This window comes from Crinia signifera, chromosome 4, assembly GCF_055691185.1.
Source record: "Crinia signifera chromosome 4, ASM5569118v1, whole genome shotgun sequence".
Taxonomy (NCBI): Eukaryota; Metazoa; Chordata; class Amphibia; order Anura; family Myobatrachidae; genus Crinia; species Crinia signifera.
In genome coordinates this window covers 3,825,138-3,849,200 of record NC_139220.1, presented here as the reverse complement: position 1 = coordinate 3,849,200, position 24,063 = coordinate 3,825,138, and the positions used below count along the sequence as shown (strand labels likewise).

The 24,063-nt window shown below is 43.1% G+C and overlaps 1 protein-coding gene across 1 annotated transcript in view; it reads left to right on the top strand.

Moving 5' to 3' along the window:
* The window catches only part of GYS2 (glycogen synthase 2), a 79,164-nt gene that overhangs the window by 7,724 nt on the left and 47,377 nt on the right, over positions 1–24,063 (top strand). The window contains exons 3-7 of the mRNA XM_083180779.1: positions 1,978–2,169; positions 11,473–11,658; positions 12,883–13,027; positions 13,133–13,250; positions 15,305–15,425. Of these exons, the coding sequence (XP_083036905.1) occupies positions 1,978–2,169; positions 11,473–11,658; positions 12,883–13,027; positions 13,133–13,250; positions 15,305–15,425 (762 nt within the window). The remainder of the gene's footprint in view (positions 1–1,977; positions 2,170–11,472; positions 11,659–12,882; positions 13,028–13,132; positions 13,251–15,304; positions 15,426–24,063) is intronic.

The window sequence follows — 24,063 nt, the reverse complement described above, 5'->3', positions numbered from 1 at the left end:
TGTTCGCCTGTATCACCCCTTCTCCTGTCAGTATATATCTCTCTGTATCACACCTTCTACTGTCAGTATATGTCCACCTGTATCACCCCTTCTCCTGTCAGTATATATCCACCTGTATCACACCTTCTCCTGTCAGTATTTGTCTGCCTGTATCACACCTTCTCCTGTCAGTATATGTCCACCTGTATCACACCTTCTCCTGTCAGTATATGTCTGCCTGTATCACACCTTCTCCTGTCAGTATATGTCTGCCTGTATCACCTCTTCTCCTGTCAGTATATGTCCGCCTGTATCACCTCTTCTCCTGTCAGTATATGTCCACTTGTATCACCTCTTCTCCTGTCAGTATATGTCCGCCTGTCTCACCCCTTCTCCTGTCTGTATATGTCCTCCTGTCTCACCCCTTCTACTCTCAGTATATGTCCTCCTGTATCACCCCTTCTACTCTCAGTATATGTCCTCCTGTATCTCCCCTTCTCCTGTCAGTATATGTCCTCCTGTATCACCCCTTCTACTCTCAGTATATGTCCTCCTGTATCTCCCCTTCTCCTGTCAGTATATGTCCACCTGTATCACCCCTTCTCCTGTCAGTATATGTCCACCTGTATCACCTCTTCTCCTGTCAGTATATGTCCGCCTGTCTCACCCCTTCTCCTGTCTGTATATGTCCTCCTGTCTCACCCCTTCTACTCTCAGTATATGTCCTCCTGTATCACCCCTTCTACTCTCAGTATATGTCCTCCTGTATCTCCTCTTCTCCTGTCAGTATATGTCCGCCTGTATCACCCCTTCTCCTGTCAGTATATGTCCACCTGTATCACCCCTTCTACTCTCAGTATATGTCCACCTGTCTCACCCCTTCTACTCTCAGTATATGTCCACCTGTATCACCCCTTCTCCTGTCAGTATATGTCCGCCTGTCTCACCCCTTCTCCTGTCAGTATATGTCCGCCTGTATCACCCCTTCTCTTGTCAGTATATGTCCACCTGGATCACCCCTTCTCCTGTCTGAATATGTCTGCCTGTATCACCCCATCTCTTGTCAGTATATGTCCGCCTGTATCACCCCTTCTACTCTCAGTATATGTCCGCCTGTATCACCTCTTCTCCTGTCAGTATATGTCCGCCTGTATCACCTCTTCTCCTGTCAGTATATGTCCTCCTGTATCACCCCTTCTCCTGTCAGTATATGTCCTCCTGTCTCACCCCTTCTCCTGTCAGTATATGTCCTCCTGTATCTCCCCTTCTCCTGTCAGTATATGTCCGCCTGTATCACCTCTTCTCCTGTCAGTATATGTCCTCCTGTATCACCCCTTCTCCTGTCAGTATATGTCCGCCTGTATCACCCCTTTTACTCTCAGTATATGTCCTCCTGTATCACCCCTTCTCCTGTCAGTATATGTCTGCCTGTATCACCTCTTCTCCTGTCAGTATATGTCCTCCTGTATCTCCCCTTATCCTGTCAGTATATGTCCTCCTGTATCCCCCCTTCTACTCTCAGTATATGTCCGCCTGTCTCACCCCTTCTCCTGTCAGTATATATCCACCTGTATCACCTCTTCTCCTGTCAGTATATATCCACCTGTATCACCTCTTCTCCTGTCAGTATATGTCCTCCTGTATCTCCCCTTCTCCTGTCAGTATATGTCCTCCTGTATCTCCCCTTCTCCTGTCAGTATATGTCCTCCTGTATCTCCCCTTCTCCTGTCAGTATATGTCCTCCTGTATCTCCCCTTCTCCTGTCAGTATATGTCCTCCTGTATCACCCCTTCTCCTGTCAGTATATGTCCTCCTGTATCACCCCTTCTACTCTCAGTTTATGTCCGCCTGTATCACCCCTTCTACTCTCAGTTTATGTCCGCCTGTATCACCCCTTCTACTCTCAGTTTATGTCCGCCTGTATCCCCCCTTATCCTCTCAGTATACATCCACCTGTTGGTCACATTGTATCTCCACCTGAGCTTGGTTGTGTTCCAGGTATACTTCGGTCGGTGGCTGATTGAGGGGAATCCATATGTTGTGCTATTTGACATCAGTTCCGCCGCTTGGAACCTTGACAGATGGAAAGGGGAATTTTGGGACGCATGCAGTGTGGGAATTCCGTTCCATGACCGGGAAGCCAATGACGCCTTATTGTTTGGATCCCTCACAACGTGGTTCCTGAAAGAGGTAAGTTCTGAGTACGCTCACAATATCTGATGTCTGCATTTTATACGTAGTTTGCAAAGTAATTCTTCCAAATGAAACATTTGGACCTGGATTCGGATCCACACTCACTGCTCCTATATCTAGGACCAGAACTAGGCAGTATGCATGCTCAGACTTGTAGTTCCACAGCAGCTGCATGCCATATACCTCTGGACAGGAAGATTAATCTGCACAGTCTGATGATGTGATTGCCAGATGATCTCGGTATATAAATATGACTATTAATTCAGGTTTTCATATATCTTCAGAGAGGTGCATCCCAGAATTCATATGAATACTGAACAAAAAGAATTCCTACAAGGGGCACTCAGAACTGGCTAATAATTGCTTATATAGCATCTATTCAAACCCATTTATATTTTGTAGTGTCCCAAGAAAACTGATTTAAAATGTAACTTTTATTGTTGTCAAAATTAAAAAGCAGCGAAAATATGGTTAAAATCAATTGTGAAAGTGCAGTTACGTGTATTAAAGAGTGAAAAAATGAAAGTAAAATAGAGCTGTTCGTTCAGTGTGTTTCTAGTTAGGGTTCAATGACCTATAGTTTTTGAATGAATGCCTATGTGTGAGATGTTGCACTTGTAATTGTGTGTATTACAATCACAAGACCATCAATATATTACATGACACTTGTAACACTCTGTGTCAAACGGTACTGTGATGAAGTTATTGTGTTGCAAATAAGTAATATTCCTATGCAACTGTGTCTATTTTCAATACCTAGAATTTTTTGTTAACTGTCAGCATTCGTTGACAACAATGTATGTTAATAATGTGTCATGATAGGAATGCCAGGATTGTTAGGACTAAAGCTGTGTACACACGGGGGCTACAGGGGCTGAAATCACTGGAAATATGTTCGCTGGCTGCCAGTGATGGGAGTGTGCCCCGGCGGTAAATCGCCGGGTGCGCGCTCCCGTTTTCAGCCCCGTTCTAATCGCTGGTCGCAGGAGCTTGCTGATTACCTCTGCGGCACCATCTCTGGTCGCTGATGAAAAGGAGAAACTGAGCAATATATCTCCCCGTGTGTGCGGGGCTTAATTCTGTTGGTGAATGTGTTTATTATTAAGATCTTCTGTTAGGAATTGATGTGCTGCAACTGGCATAAATGAATCTGTTCTAATAGAACTTTATGCCATATGAGACAGCATGATTGTAATGATTAGGTGAATGGTGATTTGAATTTCAGCATGTATTATATTAATACAAATCCCCTGGCTGCGCTATTAAACCTAGTACACAGATGTGATCGCATACCGCTACGTGCGGATTACAGGAGAATGCTTGGTGACTGTAATATCAGTCAGAAATTGACTCTAATATATGACGAATCTCTAATCTGCAATAGATGGAAGCGGCTGCTGCAGTCAGCCTATTGTTACTGATTAGATATCAGAATACAAAGACATTGCTAATAGTTTGTCCATCCGTATGGGACTTTATGCTGGGGGGGGGGGGGCTTGGAGGGTTAATGAGAACAACCCACAGTATGAATGTGGTTGTAGTATGTATATTATAATTATCCTATCCCACTAGAATAACCTCACAATGCCCCAATAACAGTTGGTGTGGTTACCAGGATAAATATAAACGACGTTGTTTTGTCACTATCAATGATTTGATTCTGAAGTGAATCTAAATTAGCCGACTGCTTTAAGCCCCGTACACACGGGGGTGGGGGGGGGGGGGGGATATATTGCTCAGTGTCTCCTGTTCATCAGCCACCAGAGATGGTCGCTGATGAAGGGGAACCTCTGCTGGGGGAGCTGCAGTGGTAATCAGCTGGTCGCTGGAGCAAGCTCCTGCGACCAGCGATTAGAACGGGGCTGAAAACGGGAGCGCGCACCCGGCGATTTATCACTGTGCACACTCCCATCACTGGCAATATGGTCGCCTGTGACAATATTTCCAGCGATTTCAGCCCCTATCGCCCCTGTGTGTACGCAGCTTTACAGAACTATTGGCTCTATGTTCACCATACAACGCGGATGTGTAACAATATAATGTAAAAATATGAATGAATCCTTTAGGTGCAATACATAGTATGGAGCATGTGCAATATTTATTATATAATCAGATTGTCGGCATTGGCACAGTCGTCTATTAATCAATTGACGGTTCCACCGTACAAACTGTGTAAATCTGAGCACATGGAACCCATTACTCTTGTCAGTGCATACAATAGCGAGTGCCACACAATTAGCGCTTATTCAATGATTTACTGCATGAATGCTGACACACATATCTTTAACGAACAGCTTCTAGCGGGTGAAGCATGTGTACCGTGTCCCCCCGTGAGCGTCCTGACGTACGTTTCGCATTAGAGCTTAATCCTAGGTCCAGCTCGGTAAAATAAAAACTTTACATTAACCCCTTCAGTGGTGTTTTTTTTTAGGGAGCACTCCCTACTGGGCGAGTTTTTTCTTCTAAAAAAAACACCACCACTGTGTCCCCGGGTCCGGGCAGCGCCACTGAACTTTATATCTGCCGCTGCCCGGCCCTTTCCCCGGCAACCGGCATGATGTCTGTGCACTGTCATAGACTGTCACATAGCCAAGGGTGGGGGGAAGGGACGCGCCGCTGAGCAGCCGGAGCCGGGCAACGCTGAAGCTGAGTTCAGCTATCAGCAGCGCTGCCCGACTATAACCAGCGGCATTCCCGAGAATTTCCTGGGCTTGCCAGTCTGAGCACTAAGGCATAGCCCGGAAAATTCTCAGGAATACCAGGGAAGGGGTTAAAGACTCTATAGAGAAAATACTGTATTCATTTATTTATTACCAGTTATTATATAGCGCACACATATTCCGCAGCGCTGTACAGAGAATATTATTACCAGTTATTTATAAAACGCACACATATTCCACAGCGCTGTACAGAGAATAGTATTACCAGTTATTATATAGCGCACACATATTCCGTAGCGCTGCACACAGAATATTATTACCAGTTATTATATAGCGCACACATATTCCGCAGCGCTGTACAGAGACTATTATTACCAGTTATTATATATTGCACACATATTCCACAGCGCTGTACAGAGAATATTATTACCAGTTATTATATAGCACACACATATTCCGTAGCGTTGTACAGAGATTATTATTACCAGTTATTATATAGCACACACATATTCCGCAGCACTGTACAGAGATTATTATTACCAGTTATTTATATAGTGCACACATATTCCACAGCGCTGTACAGAGATTATTATTACCAGTTATTATATAGCGCACACATATTCTGCAGCGCTGTACAGAGACTATTATTACCAGTTATTATATAGCGCACACATATTCCACAGCGGTGTACAGAGAATATTATTACCAGTTATTTATATAGCGCACACATATTCCGCAGCGCTGTACAGAGAGAATATTTGACCACTCACATCAGTCCCTGCCCCAGTGGAGCTTACAATCTATATTCCCTACCACATGTACACACACACAGATATTCTAGGGTTAATATTTGTTGGAAAACAATTAACCTACCAGTATATTTTTAAAATGTGGGAGTATCCAGAGGAAACCCACGTAAGCACGGGGAGAATACAAGCTCCGCACAGTTAGAACCATGGTGGGAATGGAACCCATGACCTCAGTGCTGTGAGGCAGTAACCATTACACCATCCATACTGCCCCGTATATATAACACATGGTGGGGATAGAACCCATGACCTCAGCGCTGTGAGGCAGTAATGTAACCATTACACCGTCCGTACTGCCCCGTATATATAACACATGGTGGGGATAGAACCCATGACCTCAGTGCTGTGAGGCAGTAATGCTAACCATTACACCATCCGTACTGCCCTGAACTTATGTATTAATGTATCACACACAGTAACAACCTAACGAGCTTCAGCCATAAACGTCAGTATATGTCTGTAATCAGAGCCGGCCCTAGCCTAAATGACGCCCTAGATTTTGGCTGGTGCCCCTTTGCACCGCCACTAGTTCCGCCTCTGACCCTCATCATAGCAGTCATCATTTTGGTGCTCCTACCCGCAATATTTTAAATAGAAACAGCGCACACATTCGGTGCGCAGCCGAAACAGGGGTGTGTTCTTGCTGGGAAGGGGCATGGCCACACAATAGTACCCCCAATTCAAATGATGCCACACAGTAGTGCAACTTTATTCACATTATATCATGCGATGGTGTCCCTTATTCACGTTACATCCCACAGTAGTAACCACTTTACCTTATATACATTACTCCTCACATTATTCACATTATACCCTTAGAAAAAAATCCTGAGAAAATATTGTATTTTAAGCACCTCCATGGCCACACTGCAACCCAGCACAAAACAGTGTGTGCTGGGCAGAGGAGAAGAGCTGCAGCTGCTGCTGTCACTTAAGGGGAGGGGGCCCCCACTGGGACCTTCCATCAGACTTTGGCCTGGGTAATTTGAACCCCCTACCCCTTTCTCTCGGAACCCCTGATAATACAACACAGTAATGCCCCTTACACGTGACACACATTATTAATGTCCTTATAACCATAATGCCCCTTACACATTATGCCAACCTTTATTAATGCCCTTCATACACATAATGACACACATAATGCCCCTTACACATATGTCACACATTATTAATACCCGTATACACATGACACACATAATGCCTGTTACACATATGTTGCACATTATTAATGCCCTTATACACATGACACACATAATGCCCCTTACACATATGTTGCACATTATTAATGCCCTTATACACATGACACACATAATGCCTGTTACACATATGTTGCACATTATTAATGCCCTTATACACATGACACACATAATGCCCCTTACACATATGTTGCACATTATTAATGCACTTATACACATGACACACATAATGCCTGTTACACATATGTCGCACATTATTAATGCATTTATACATGACACACATAATGCCCCTTACACATATGCCGAACACTATTGCACAACCAACCCACCCACAGATAGCACTCGCACAGCCGCTAACACTGTGACCTCTGCCTCTGCTTGGATACAGATGTTTCCTCATACATCTTTAAGGGGAAAAGGGAGGGGATGGTGACCGGTGCACAAGAGATAACAATTTATTTGTTTATGAGAAGAGATAAGAAGATCCACAATCGAGAATAATTATTTAAGGGGAATAATCCCCCTGTTTCTAACAATTGGTCGGGTGGAGGTGCGCCCAGGAGAGTAAATGGGTTACTAAGAAAAAGAAGAAAAAAAGACTCTCTCTTTGTTGGGGCACTCTTGGATTTTTGAAATTTTAACAGCGATACAAGGATATCATGTATCTAGAAGTAAGGAAGAACCTACAGACCACTTGCCTGTGTATGGTCCAGAGATAAGAAAAGTAACTGGTTGAAAAATACTAGATAACAGATAACAGAGTTCAGGAAAGCGGAGCTGCAGTCCCTATGGACGGGGCTGTCTCCAAATCCTGTTTATGAAAGTATTGCAAATATTAAAATGTAACTTTTAATGTAAACTTTTTTTAAAATATCCTAGACAAACATGTAGACGAAACAAAAACATATATATAAATACACAAACATGTGCAGCAGGTAAATGCAATGCAGCACTGCCTGAGACCGCTACAGATAACCATGCACAATATGGCTCATATGTTGTAACTAGGTACAGAAATAGTTGCAACAAAGTTGCTTTGTATCTTAAAGGTTTAGTGGGTGAAAAAATACACCCGTCACAGTTACACGCAGGAATTGTTCCTTTTCCTGAGTGTAAGGTTGGTACTACAGAGGCCTATAGTTGCGCGCTAAAGAATTTTTGTATCAATTATTTGGACATTTCGGCATCCATTCTTTGGACACTGTCGGCATTTACACAGAGGTTGACAATGAAGATTGTTCCAGATGACTGCGATTGGTACAAATGTACAGGTCAAAATGGTTTATCTAAGCTAAAGCAAACTCTTGTAGATTGTGTTCTGCCGACCACTGTCGTGTCAACATATAACGCCTGTCATCAACAGTACATTAGTCGGTGGACCGACACCTGAATATTTCTCATGCACTGTCACCAGATGGTCAATGGATACTTTAGCTAGCACATACAGTGTTACCAAGATGTTATCACAATCTGCCCTCTACTGTGTCGGCAGTTACACAAATGTTGACGTTAAAGAATCGATATATAGTAGCGGTTTAGCACAGATATGCAGACAAATGTATCAGCCTCCTGTTGGTTATATTCAGCCGACCGTTCTCGTGTCGACAGAACAGATTATGCTATGTTGTCCTTACTTATGCACTACAATCAATTAATATCAAAAAATACTATCACAGTCTGCCCTCCACTATGTCAGCAGTAACATCAATGTTGGCATGTGAGAATTGATATAGAGTGATGGTTAGCACAAATATACAGACGAATATATAGCAGCCTACTGTTGGTTATGCTCAGCCAACAGCTTTTGTGTCGACAGAGCCGATTATGCTATCTGTTTTTTGAGAGTATGTCTAAAACAGTCTAACCACAGTGTGCGTGATATCAGGTAGGACATGCAAGATTTGCAGATAACAGTTTTTGACAGTGACAATAATATCAATAGAATCACCAGGTAGCCCGAAGGCTGTATAACTAATCAATTATCTGAATCACACATCATCTAGAAATGATATAGGCGTTCCCGCTAAGTACTTGGATAGGGATTGGGAATTCCCAATCCCTATCCAAGTACTTAGCGGGAACGCCTATATCATTTCTAGATGATGTGTGATTCAGATAATTGATTAGTTATACAGCCTTCGGGCTACCTGGTGATTCTATTGATATTATTGTCACTGTCAAAAACTGTTATCTGCAAATCTTGCATGTCCTACCTGATATCACGCACACTGTGGTTAGACTGTTTTAGACATACTCTCAAAAAACAGATAGCATAATCGGCTCTGTCGACACAAAAGCTGTTGGCTGAGCATAACCAACAGTAGGCTGCTATATATTCGTCTGTATATTTGTGCTAACCATCACTCTATATCAATTCTCACATGCCAACATTGATGTTACTGCTGACATAGTGGAGGGCAGACTGTGATAGTATTTTTTGATATTAATTGATTGTAGTGCATAAGTAAGGACAACATAGCATAATCTGTTCTGTCGACACGAGAACGGTCGGCTGAATATAACCAACAGGAGGCTGATACATTTGTCTGCATATCTGTGCTAAACCGCTACTATATATCGATTCTTTAACGTCAACATTTGTGTAACTGCCGACACAGTAGAGGGCAGATTGTGATAACATCTTGGTAACACTGTATGTGCTAGCTAAAGTATCCATTGACCATCTGGTGACAGTGCATGAGAAATATTCAGGTGTCGGTCCACCGACTAATGTACTGTTGATGACAGGCGTTATATGTTGACACGACAGTGGTCGGCAGAACACAATCTACAAGAGTTTGCTTTAGCTTAGATAAACCATTTTGACCTGTACATTTGTACCAATCGCAGTCATCTGGAACAATCTTCATTGTCAACCTCTGTGTAAATGCCGACAGTGTCCAAAGAATGGATGCCGAAATGTCCAAATAATTGATACAAAAATTCTTTAGCGCGCAACTATAGGCCTCTGTAGTACCAACCTTACACTCAGGAAAAGGAACAATTCCTGCGTGTAACTGTGACGGGTGTATTTTTTCACCCACTAAACCTTTAAGATACAAAGCAACTTTGTTGCAACTATTTCTGTACCTAGTTACAACATATGAGCCATATTGTGCATGGTTATCTGTAGCGGTCTCAGGCAGTGCTGCATTGCATTTACCTGCTGCACATGTTTGTGTATTTATATATATGTTTTTGTTTCGTCTACATGTTTGTCTAGGATATTTTAAAAAAAGTTTACATTAAAAGTTACATTTTAATATTTGCAATACTTTCATAAACAGGATTTGGAGACAGCCCCGTCCATAGGGACTGCAGCTCCGCTTTCCTGAACTCTGTTATCTGTTATCTAGTATTTTTCAACCAGTTACTTTTCTTATCTCTGGACCATACACAGGCAAGTGGTCTGTAGGTTCTTCCTTACTTCTAGATACATGATATCCTCATACATCTTGCCTCAATAGGTCATGCAGCTCCTGGCCCTTCTGCTAACATTGGGTCCCTTTTTTGCTGAAAATTCGTCTTATTTGCATTGTTATGACCATCACACACAAGGAGCTTCCGATGATTAAAATGATATGCGGCAAGCCTATATTCTGTGTGCGACTGTGGCTGTACCTGCATACGGAATGCTATGTTACAGTGATTTCCATGAATACACTACTTCATATGCAGAGACAACCTCACTCACACACAGAATATAGGCATGCTGCATATCCTTTTAATCAGCAGAAGCTGCTGGTGCCCCTAGGCATTCCAAATGCCCTAGGCATTTGCCTAGTTTGCCTATGCCTAGGGCCGTCTCTGTGTATATTCGCATTACAGTGGTTTGATCACAGGCTTCTATAATAACAAATATATTAGGACATAAATGCCGAGAGAATCCCAGATGTTTATGTGAGAGGATCCCTGAAATTCCTTCTAGCCCAGCTGGCCATCCTGCCCCCCCCCCCTCCCCCCGCAATGTAACCAGTCCTGGCCTGTTGTACATACATGTGGGCCTATGATACATACATGCGAGGACAGCAGCCATGTACAATGGCTCTCATCAACTCCCTGTGGCAGACTGCACAGGACAAGACCGCCCGCACGCTGGGTCCCTCCCTGCAATGTACCCCCGAGATGTTGTACGAGAAAAAGCCCTCATACAGAAAAGCCCTCGCACATCACCGGTAGCTCCCGGGCGGCGCGGCCTGACCATTTTTGGGGCTGCAGTGGTTGTGTGTGACGTTACTCAGCTGCCAGTCCTATCCCCCTGAATGGTCTGGAAATGCCTGCATTGTCTGGACTGCCCCCCAAAAATGGTCAGTCACCACCCCAACAATACGCTTATGCCCCATATCGCTGTGGACTACGGTCGCATTGTGACTGTTCCGGCTCCTGTCCACTGGAGCTTGCACAGATCTGCAGCCCATTGGGCGGTTTTAATGTTTTCCAGATTGCAGTTCATGAAGGATCTGGGTATGTAGGCAGAGGTGTGTGTGTGTGTGTGGGGGGGGGGGGGGGGGGGGGGTGTATTACCCCACTGGCGGCCAGTGTGGCCGGTTGGGGCTGTGAATATTCTGTATATTAGTATTTATGTGACTCAGGTGACCTGGTATAATACTAATTCTCTTATGTGTATTTTAGCTGACCAATCAGTTCACCGACAAGCCAAACGTCATTGCCCATTTCCACGAATGGCAGGCTGGGGCCGGCCTAATACTGTGCAGGTATCAGAAGCTTCCTGTCGCCACCATCTTTACCACCCATGCCACCCTGCTTGGGCGATACCTGTGTGCCGCCAACATGGACTTCTACAACAAGCTGGATCAGGTAGTGCTGACTAGGGTTCGCCAGCTAGGTCTATGGATGTACATATCAGGGCAGTACCAGGTGTAGGCACAGACCGGCAGATGCCCTGACACAGTGCCAGGTCTCACCCAGTGGGTGCTTTATGTGATGGCACAGCGGCACTCAGCTACACAGTGGCATCAGAGGGTGATGCAGACCGCACCCGGGTGTCCTCCTCCAATGGGGTGACACCATCATGCAGACTCCTAGGTAGTGACAGGACGGATCCAGGTGCTGCATTATTTTTACACTGCAATTTAGATTTCATTTTCAGCACACCCCACCCAAATCTAACTCTCTCTGCACATGTTACATCTGCCCCACAAATTTTGACTGCGATCAGATCTGAATAAGGGCCCATGTGCACGGCAGGTGGGGCAGATGTTACTTGTGCAGAGAGAATTAGATTTGGGTGGAGTTTTACTTCAAAGTGAGATCTATATTGTAGTGTAAAATTAAAGCAGCCAGTATTTACCCTGCACAGAAACCAAATAACTCACCCAAATCTAACTCTCTCTCTGCACATGTTACATCTGCCCCCCTGCAGTGCATATGGTTTCGTCCATTTGAGAAGGTATTTGCCAGAAGGAGTGAACCAGAATAACCCCCAATAATTCAGGGTCCCGCTGTATGTTAGGCCTAGTCCTGCTGTGTCTCTTACAGCCGGTGGAATGAGCTGTATGTCAGGCCCCTGACGTCTGTGGGTGGGGAACCCGCGATGTCTTATTCACAGACATGGTATTAGTCAGATCTGAGAGGAAGCAGTCGGGACTTGTGCCCTTTGTACTCTCGCCCTTTAAAGGTTAAATACTGGAAGGCTGCAGGTTCTGGTGTATATATAAGGCAAATGGGACGTCTGACCTTCGCAGCGCCTCGGAAGGGCGAGGATCCCCGTCACTCACGAAGCCCCAGCTATTCCACACTCCGCACAAGTGGCCTTTGGGCTCCGCTGACCTTTCCGCAGCCACGGACGCCCCTCGTTAGGACATTAGATCGCCCACAAAATGTTAACGTTTGTCAGAAAGTCATTTAACAAATAAGGGAACGTTCGGCAGACGTCCAGCCGGCCTCGGCCATCATCCCTGGTATTACTGTCCTGTAAATGTCAGCGGGCGGGGGCCGCAGTATTACAGCTTACACACAAACACAATACAGCTGTATGTATCAGGGAAAGATCCCTCCTCACACCTTGTGTCTTTCACCAAGTTTGATATCGACAAAGAGGCCGGAGAGCGCCAGATATATCACCGATACTGCATGGAGCGCGCCGCTGTCCACTGCGCCCACGTCTTCACTACCGTCTCCCAGATCACCGGCATCGAGGCTGAGCACATGCTGAAGAGGAAGGCGGGTGAGATTATGGCTGCAAATGCTGAGAAGACCCTGTGTGCGGATCACAATGTGCTGTCCATGCGTCTGATAATAACCCAGCTGTAATATGTCTCATTTCTTCCAGATGTGATAACTCCCAATGGCTTAAATATTAAGAAGTTTTCTGCCATGCACGAGTTTCAGAACTTACACGCTATGTACAAGTCGCGGATCGAGGAATTCATTCGCGGACATTTCTATGGGTGACTTATTCTGATAATACCATCAATATATCGAAGTAATCTATACTGTAATTATACCCAGGGCCATAGCCGGGAGGTAATCCGCCCTCTGCCAGCCCCGCCACCCCCCTGAACATCATGTCACAGTGGGGTGTCAGGGACACGTGGACTAAGAAGCAGCTGAGATCCGGACACACTGGGCCTAAATTACATGTGGTTGGCGTATGGTCAGTACACGCCTTCTGCATGTATGATCCCGTGCCAAGGCAGAGGATCCAGCATGGGCACTACCACCCTACCGGCCGGCTGTGTAACCCTGAGGCTTTCACTGAGGCCAGGAACTCTCCAGCGGAATACAGAGACCCAGGCCTCGGTCCCTCCATAGGTGGGATGCGGTCATTTGGTCTACAGCATGATGGTCGACAGTCAATTGGTAGACATGAGAAAAGGTTGACATGGGAAAAGGTCGACATGGGTCTAGGTTGAAATGGGAAAAGGTCAAATGGTCATTAGTTCGACAGGTCGTTAGTTCGACAGGTCATTAGTTCGACAGTGTCTAGGTCGACCGGCAAAAGGTCAACATAGGGTTTATCACTGTTTTTTGAGCCGACATGTGCCGACAGGTGGTATTTTATGCCCTACCATCCACTAGGGCGTGGTGGGAGAATAAAATAGTGTGCCGAGCATAACGAGGCACCGTGCCGACGCATAGCGAGTGCAGCGAACAATGTGAGGGGATGCGGTGCACTGTAAACTGTGTCCATGTCGACTGTGTTGACATTCAGGTAAAAAAAACAGTGAAAACCCCCATGTCGACCTTTTTACTGTCGAACTACACATTGTCGAACTAATGACCTGTCAAACTAATGACCTTTCGACCTAGAACCATGCCGACCTTTTCCTGTGTCGACCTAATGGTGTCGACCTAATGACTGTCGACCATCATGCTGTAGACCAAATGATCCCAACCCCCATAGGTGACACGCCTTCACTTTTTGAAGCAGGGACCATCGTTGTCCCCACCTCACCCCCAAATGACTGCAGACTGTCAATCATCTGACGCAGGACCGGTACTCTACAGGCACTGGGCATCGTACATCTTTACATTGCGTGACTTCCCTCATTGCGACCGGACTTGAATTAGGCCTACTGCAAGCATGTGCCGTGCGGCAGCGTTAACACTGGTGATGTGAGGTGCCAGGTGCCTCAGTGAAGTAATAAACTGCATTTTCATGGTATTTTAGAGACGGACATCAAATTGCTAATCATCTATGGTTAGCCATATTGTGTCATTGGTGATTAACATCAACTGAATGAAACTTTCTATGGAAAGCTGTAGAAACGATCAATATCATTTCTATTGGGCACAGCAGGCCTATTAGATAAGGGGAAAGAGCTTAGAGCTTCCTCGAGGGTGGAGCACAGCAGGCCTATTAGATAAGGGGAAAGAGCTTAGAGGTTCCTCGAGGGTGGAGCACAGCAGGCCTGTTAGGGAAAGGGGAAGAGCTTAGATCTGGCATGTCCAAACTGTGGCCCTCCAGCTGTTGTGAAACTACACATCCCAGCATGCCTTGCCATAGTTTTAGCATTCCCTAAACTGTGTCAAGGAATGATGGGACTTGTAGTTTCACAACAGCTGGAGGGCCATAGTTTGGACATGCCCGGCTTAGAGCCTCATCGGGGTGGAGCACAGCACACCTATTAGGTAAGGCAGCATGGCTTAGAGGTTCCTCGAGGGTGGAGCACAGCAGGCCTGTTAGAGAAAGGGGAAGAGCTTAGAGGCTCCTTGAGGGTGGAGCACAGCAGGCCTATTAGGTAAGGGGGGAGGGATTAGTGATGCATAAGGGCGAGGGTGGAGTTCAGTGAAAAAATACACATCACTGAGTGGATGCAAGAGAACAATCGGATCTCAGCCATTGATAACCAATCCATCAGTGGCAATGGCACAAGATGGCTGCCTCCATGAGACTGGTGTCTCTATAATAACGATGGAAAGTTCATCTTTCCATATTTCATAGCGTATCCATTTCTGTGGTATTTGCAGTGCAATTGTGTTCTTCTATCTCTCCATTTAGGCACCTTGACTTTAACCTGGAGAAGACGCTCTTTTTCTTCATTGCCGGTCGGTACGAATACTCTAACAAAGGGGCGGACTTGTTCCTGGAGGCCTTGTCCAGGCTGAACTTCCTGCTCCGGGTGCGTCCTGCAGTCTGGGCTTATCATGGCCGCTTCCATTCAGGAACATAATTGGGGGGATTAGAAGTCATTACTCCAAACGAGCTGGCAAATGCTCTAACAGAGGATACATATAGTGGATGTAATTCATCGCCACACACTGCGCCGCCGTTAGCGTGGATGGGATGTGGAGTGTGTTGTACAAGTCAGTGGGAAATTGGAACAATATAGTGAAACAGTTTGATGTTGGGGGCTACGCATACTAAAATAAGCCTCCAGGTAAGATGATGGTGGGGACAGGACACTGGCAGCATATTGCACACAGCAAGATGCAGAAACACCCAGGTAGCTCATAGCAATAGGAGAAAACTGGGAGCACGTGAGGAACAGGACGCAGAAAGGGATTAGTGCACTCAGTGCTCTCCTTGGGGGTGGCGGCGCTCTCATGGGCCCCTGACGCAGGAGAATAAAATGTGTGCAGATCATCTTATCGCAGCCATGGGTCTGGAGTAAAAATCACTAGGCATCTTATACATAAGGACCATCATTGGGCCTCATTCACATGAGCATCCACTGTATAGATATTAGTGTCCTGTCCATCTACATATTAGTGTCCTGTCCATCTTCTGTATACATATTAGTGTCCTGTCCATCTTCTGTATAGATATCTGTGTCCTGTCCATCTTCTGTATAAATATTAGTGTCCTGTCCATCTTCTGTATACATATTAGTGTCCTGTCCATCTTCTGTATAGATATTAGTGTCCTGTCCATCTTCTGTATACATATTAGTGTCCTGTCCATCTTCTGTATACATATTAGTGTCCTGTCCCTCTTCTGTATACATATTAGTGTCCTGTCCATCTGCTGTATACATATTAGTGTCCTGTCCCTCTTCTGTATAGATATCTGTGTCCTGTCCATCTGCTGTATACATATTAGTGTCCTCTCCATCTGCTGTATACATATTAGTTTCCTGTCCATCTTGTGTATAGATATTAGTGTCCTGTCCATCTTCTGTATACATATTAGTGTCCTGTCCATCTTCTGTATACATATCTGTGTCCTGTCCATCTGCTGTATACATATTAGTGTCCTCTCCTTCTGCTGTATACATATTAGTGTCCTGTCCATCTGCTGTATACATATTAGTGTCCTGTCCATCTCCTGTATAGATATTAGTGTCCTGTCCATTGTCTGTATAGATATTAGTGTCCTGTCCATCTTCTGTATACATATCAGTGTCCTCTCCATCTGCTGTATACATATTAGTGTCCTGTCCATCTTCTGAATAGATGTTAGTGTCCTGTCCATCTTCTGTATAGATATTAGTGTCCTGTTCATCTTCTGTATACATATTAGTGTCCTGTCCCTCTTCTGTATACATATTAGTGTCCTGTCCATTGTCTGTATACATATTAGTGTCCTGTCCATCTTCTGTATAGATATCTGTGTCCTGTCCATCTGCTGTATACATATTAGTGTCCTGTCCTTCTGCTGTATACATATTAGTGTCCTGTCCATCTGCTGTATACATATTAGTGTCCTGTCCATCTCCTGTATAGATATTAGTGTCCTGTCCATCTTCTGTATAGATATTAGTGTCCTGTCCATCTGCTGTATACATATTAGTGTCCTGTCCATTGTCTGTATACATATTAGTGTCCTGTCCATCTTCTGTATAGATATCTGTGTCCTGTCCATTGTCTGTATACATATTAGTTTCCTGTCCATCTTCTGTATAGATATCTGTGTCCTGTCCATCTGCTGTATACATATTAGTGTAATGTCCATCTGCTGTATACATATTAGTGTCCTGTCCATCTCCTGTATAGATATTAGTGTCCTGTCCATTGTCTGTATAGATATTAGTGTCCTGTCCATCTTCTGTATACATATTAGTGTCCTCTCCATCTGCTGTATACATATTAGTGTCTTGTCCATATTCTGTATACATATTAGTGTCCTGTCCTTCTGCTGTATACATATTAGTGTCCTGTCCATCTGCTGTATAGATATTAGTGTCCTGTCCATCTTCTGTATAGATATTAGTGTCCTGTCCATCTCCTGTATATATATCTGTGTCCTGTCCATCTGCTGTATACATATTAGTGTCCTGTCCATCTTCTGTATACATATTAGTGTCCTCTCCATCTGCTGTATACATATTAGTGTCTTGTCCATCTTCTGTATACATATTAGTGTCCTGTCCTTCTGCTGTATAGATATTAGTGTCCTGTCCATCTTCTGTATAGATATTAGTGTCCTGTCCATCTCCTGTATATATATCTGTGTCCTGTCCATCTGATGTATACATATTAGTGTCCTGTCCATCTCCTGTATAGATATTAGTGTCCTGTCCATCTTCTGTATACATATTAGTGTCCTGTCCATCTTCTGTATAGATATTAGTGTCCTGTCCATCTGCTGTATACATATTAGTGTCCTCTCCATCTGCTGTATACATATTAGTGTCCTCTCCATCTGCTGTATACATATTAGTGTCCTCTCCATCTGCTGTATACATATTAGTGTCTTGTCCATCTTCTGTATACATATTAGTGTCCTGTCCTTCTGCTGTATAGATATTAGTGTCCTGTCCATCTTCTGTATAGATATTAGTGTCCTGTCCATCTCCTGTATATATATCTGTGTCCTGTCCATCTGCTGTATACATATTAGTGTCCTGTCCATCTGCTGTATAGATATTAGTGTCCTGTCCATCTGCTGTATAGATATTAGTGTCCTGTCCATCTGCTTTATATATATATCTGTGTCCTGTCCATCTGCTGTATACATATTAGTGTCCTCTCCATCTGCTGTATACATATTAGTGTCCTGTCCATCTGCTGTATACATATTAGTGTCCTGTCCATCTGCTGTATAGATATTAGTGTCCTGTCCATCTGCTGTATACATATTAGTGTCCTCTCCATCTGCTGTATACATATTAGTGTCCTGTCCATCTGCTGTATACATATTAGTGTCCTGTCCATCTGCTGTATAGATATTAGTGTCCTGTCCATCTGCTGTATACATATTAGTGTCCTGTCCATCTCCTGTATAGATATTAGTGTCCTGTCCATTGTCTGTATAGATATTAGTGTCCTGTCCATCTGCTGTATAGATATTAGTGTCCTGTCCATCTGCTGTATACATATTAGTGTCCTGTCCATCTGCTGTATACATATTAGTGTCCTGTCCATCTCCTGTATAGATATTAGTGTCCTGTCCATCTGCTGTATAGATATTAGTGTCCTGTCCATCTGCTGTATACATATTAGTGTCCTGTCCATCTCCTGTATATATATTAGTGTCCTGTCCATTGTCTGTATAGATATTAGTGTCCTGTCCATCTGCTGTATAGATATTAGTGTCCTGTCCATCTGCTGTATACATATTAGTGTCCTCTCCATCTGCTGTATACATATTAGTGTCCTCTCCATCTGCTGTATACATATTAGTGTCCTCTCCATCTGCTGTATACATATTAGTGTCCTCTCCATCTGCTGTATACATATTAGTGTCTTGTCCATCTTCTGTATACATATTAGTGTCCTGTCCATCTCCTGTATAGATATTAGTGTCCTGTCCATTGTCTGTATAGATATTAGTGTCCTGTCCATCTTCTGTATAGATATTAGTGTCCTGTCCATCTGCTGTATACATATTAGTGTCCTCTCCATCTGCTGTATACATATTAGTGTCCTCTCCATCTGCTGTATACATATTAGTGTCCTCTCCATCTGCTGTATACATATTAGTGTCTTGTCCATCTTCTGTATACATATTAGTGTCCTGTCCTTCTGCTGTATAGATATTAGTGTCCTGTCCATCTTCTGTATAGATATTAGTGTCCTGTCCATCTCCTGTATATATATATGTGTCCTGTCCATCTGCTGTATACATATTAGTGTCCTGTCCATCTGCTGTATAGATATTAGTGTCCTGTCCATCTGCTGTATAGATATTAGTGTCCTGTCCATCTGCTTTATATATATATCTGTGTCCTGTCCATCTGCTGTATACATATTAGTGTCCTCTCCATCTGCTGTATACATATTAGTGTCCTGTCCATCTGCTGTATACATATTAGTGTCCTGTCCATCTGCTGTATAGATATTAGTGTCCTGTCCATCTGCTGTATACATATTAGTGTCCTCTCCATCTGCTGTATACATATTAGTGTCCTGTCCATCTGCTGTATACATATTAGTGTCCTGTCCATCTGCTGTATATATATTAGTGTCCTGTCCATCTGCTGTATACATATTAGTGTCCTCTCCATCTGCTGTATACATATTAGTGTCCTGTCCATCTGCTGTATACATATTAGTGTCCTGTCCATCTGCTGTATAGATATTAGTGTCCTGTCCATCTGCTTTATATATATATCTGTGTCCTGTCCATCTGCTGTATACATATTAGTGTCCTGTCCATCTGCTGTATAGATATTAGTGTCCTGTCCATCTGCTTTATATATATATCTGTGTCCTGTCCATCTGCTGTATACATATTAGTGTCCTCTCCATCTGCTGTATACATATTAGTGTCCTGTCCATCTGCTGTATACATATTAGTGTCCTGTCCATCTGCTGTATAGATATTAGTGTCCTGTCCATCTGCTGTATACATATTAGTGTCCTCTCCATCTGCTGTATACATATTAGTGTCCTGTCCATCTGCTGTATACATATTAGTGTCCTGTCCATCTGCTGTATATATATTAGTGTCCTGTCCATCTGCTGTATACATATTAGTGTCCTCTCCATCTGCTGTATACATATTAGTGTCCTGTCCATCTGCTGTATACATATTAGTGTCCTGTCCATCTGCTGTATAGATATTAGTGTCCTGTCCATCTGCTGTATACATATTAGTGTCCTGTCCATCTCCTGTATAGATATTAGTGTCCTGTCCATTGTCTGTATAGATATTAGTGTCCTGTCCATCTTCTGTATACATATCAGTGTCCTCTCCATCTGCTGTATACATATTAGTGTCCTGTCCATCTTCTGAATAGATGTTAGTGTCCTGTCCATCTGCTGTATAGATATTAGTGTCCTGTCCATCTGCTGTATACATATTAGTGTCCTCTCCATCTGCTGTATACATATTAGTGTCCTCTCCATCTGCTGTATACATATTAGTGTCCTCTCCATCTGCTGTATACATATTAGTGTCCTCTCCATCTGCTGTATACATATTAGTGTCTTGTCCATCTTCTGTATACATATTAGTGTCCTGTCCATCTCCTGTATAGATATTAGTGTCCTGTCCATTGTCTGTATAGATATTAGTGTCCTGTCCATCTTCTGTATAGATATTAGTGTCCTGTCCATCTGCTGTATACATATTAGTGTCCTCTCCATCTGCTGTATACATATTAGTGTCCTCTCCATCTGCTGTATACATATTAGTGTCTTGTCCATCTTCTGTATACATATTAGTGTCCTGTCCTTCTGCTGTATAGATATTAGTGTCCTGTCCATCTTCTGTATAGATATTAGTGTCCTGTCCATCTCCTGTATATATATATGTGTCCTGTCCATCTGCTGTATACATATTAGTGTCCTGTCCATCTGCTGTATAGATATTAGTGTCCTGTCCATCTGCTGTATAGATATTAGTGTCCTGTCCATCTGCTTTATATATATATCTGTGTCCTGTCCATCTGCTGTATACATATTAGTGTCCTCTCCATCTGCTGTATACATATTAGTGTCCTGTCCATCTGCTGTATACATATTAGTGTCCTGTCCATCTGCTGTATAGATATTAGTGTCCTGTCCATCTGCTGTATACATATTAGTGTCCTCTCCATCTGCTGTATACATATTAGTGTCCTGTCCATCTGCTGTATACATATTAGTGTCCTGTCCATCTGCTGTATAGATATTAGTGTCCTGTCCATCTGCTGTATACATATTAGTGTCCTCTCCATCTGCTGTATACATATTAGTGTCCTGTCCATCTGCTGTATACATATTAGTGTCCTGTCCATCTGCTGTATAGATATTAGTGTCCTGTCCATCTGCTGTATACATATTAGTGTCCTGTCCATCTCCTGTATAGATATTAGTGTCCTGTCCATTGTCTGTATAGATATTAGTGTCCTGTCCATCTTCTGTATACATATCAGTGTCCTCTCCATCTGCTGTATACATATTAGTGTCCTGTCCATCTTCTGAATAGATGTTAGTGTCCTGTCCATCTTCTGTATAGATATTAGTGTCCTGTCCATCTTCTGTATACATATTAGTGTCCTGTCCCTCTTCTGTATACATATTAGTGTCCTGTCCATTGTCTGTATACATATTAGTGTCCTGTCCATCTTCTGTATAGATATCTGTGTCCTGTCCATCTGCTGTATACATATTAGTGTCCTGTCCTTCTGCTGTATACATATTAGTGTCCTGTCCATCTGCTGTATACATATTAGTGTCCTGTCCATCTCCTGTATAGATATTAGTGTCCTGTCCATCTTCTGTATAGATATTAGTGTCCTGTCCATCTGCTGTATACATATTAGTGTCCTGTCCATTGTCTGTATACATATTAGTGTCCTGTCCATCTTCTGTATAGATATCTGTGTCCTGTCCATTGTCTGTATACATATTAGTTTCCTGTCCATCTTCTGTATAGATATCTGTGTCCTGTCCATCTGCTGTATACATATTAGTGTAATGTCCATCTGCTGTATACATATTAGTGTCCTGTCCATCTCCTGTATAGATATTAGTGTCCTGTCCATTGTCTGTATAGATATTAGTGTCCTGTCCATCTTCTGTATACATATTAGTGTCCTCTCCATCTGCTGTATACATATTAGTGTCTTGTCCATCTTCTGTATACATATTAGTGTCCTGTCCTTCTGCTGTATACATATTAGTGTCCTGTCCATCTGCTGTATAGATATTAGTGTCCTGTCCATCTTCTGTATAGATATTAGTGTCCTGTCCATCTCCTGTATATATATATCTGTGTCCTGTCCATCTGCTGTATACATATTAGTGTCCTGTCCATCTTCTGTATACATATTAGTGTCCTCTCCATCTGCTGTATACATATTAGTGTCTTGTCCATCTTCTGTATACATATTAGTGTCCTGTCCTTCTGCTGTATAGATATTAGTGTCCTGTCCATCTTCTGTATAGATATTAGTGTCCTGTCCATCTCCTGTATATATATCTGTGTCCTGTCCATCTGCTGTATACATATTAGTGTCCTGTCCATCTCCTGTATAGATATTAGTGTCCTGTCCATTGTCTGTATAGATATTAGTGTCCTGTCCATCTTCTGTATACATATTAGTGTCCTGTCCATCTTCTGTATAGATATTAGTGTCCTGTCCATCTGCTGTATACATATTAGTGTCCTCTCCATCTGCTGTATACATATTAGTGTCCTCTCCATCTGCTGTATACATATTAGTGTCCTCTCCATCTGCTGTATACATATTAGTGTCTTGTCCATCTTCTGTATACATATTAGTGTCCTGTCCTTCTGCTGTATAGATATTAGTGTCCTGTCCATCTTCTGTATAGATATTAGTGTCCTGTCCATCTCCTGTATATATATCTGTGTCCTGTCCATCTGCTGTATACATATTAGTGTCCTGTCCATCTGCTGTATAGATATTAGTGTCCTGTCCATCTGCTGTATAGATATTAGTGTCCTGTCCATCTGCTTTATATATATATCTGTGTCCTGTCCATCTGCTGTATACATATTAGTGTCCTCTCCATCTGCTGTATACATATTAGTGTCCTGTCCATCTGCTGTATACATATTAGTGTCCTGTCCATCTGCTGTATAGATATTAGTGTCCTGTCCATCTGCTGTATACATATTAGTGTCCTCTCCATCTGCTGTATACATATTAGTGTCCTGTCCATCTGCTGTATAGATATTAGTGTCCTGTCCATCTGCTGTATACATATTAGTGTCCTGTCCATCTCCTGTATAGATATTAGTGTCCTGTCCATTGTCTGTATAGATATTAGTGTCCTGTCCATCTGCTGTATAGATATTAGTGTCCTGTCCATCTGCTGTATACATATTAGTGTCCTGTCCATCTGCTGTATACATATTAGTGTCCTGTCCATCTCCTGTATAGATATTAGTGTCCTGTCCATCTGCTGTATAGATATTAGTGTCCTGTCCATCTGCTGTATACATATTAGTGTCCTGTCCATCTCCTGTATATATATTAGTGTCCTGTCCATTGTCTGTATAGATATTAGTGTCCTGTCCATCTGCTGTATAGATATTAGTGTCCTGTCCATCTGCTGTATACATATTAGTGTCCTCTCCATCTGCTGTATACATATTAGTGTCCTCTCCATCTGCTGTATACATATTAGTGTCCTCTCCATCTGCTGTATACATATTAGTGTCCTCTCCATCTGCTGTATACATATTAGTGTCTTGTCCATCTTCTGTATACATATTAGTGTCCTGTCCATCTCCTGTATAGATATTAGTGTCCTGTCCATTGTCTGTATAGATATTAGTGTCCTGTCCATCTTCTGTATAGATATTAGTGTCCTGTCCATCTGCTGTATACATATTAGTGTCCTCTCCATCTGCTGTATACATATTAGTGTCCTCTCCATCTGCTGTATACATATTAGTGTCCTCTCCATCTGCTGTATACA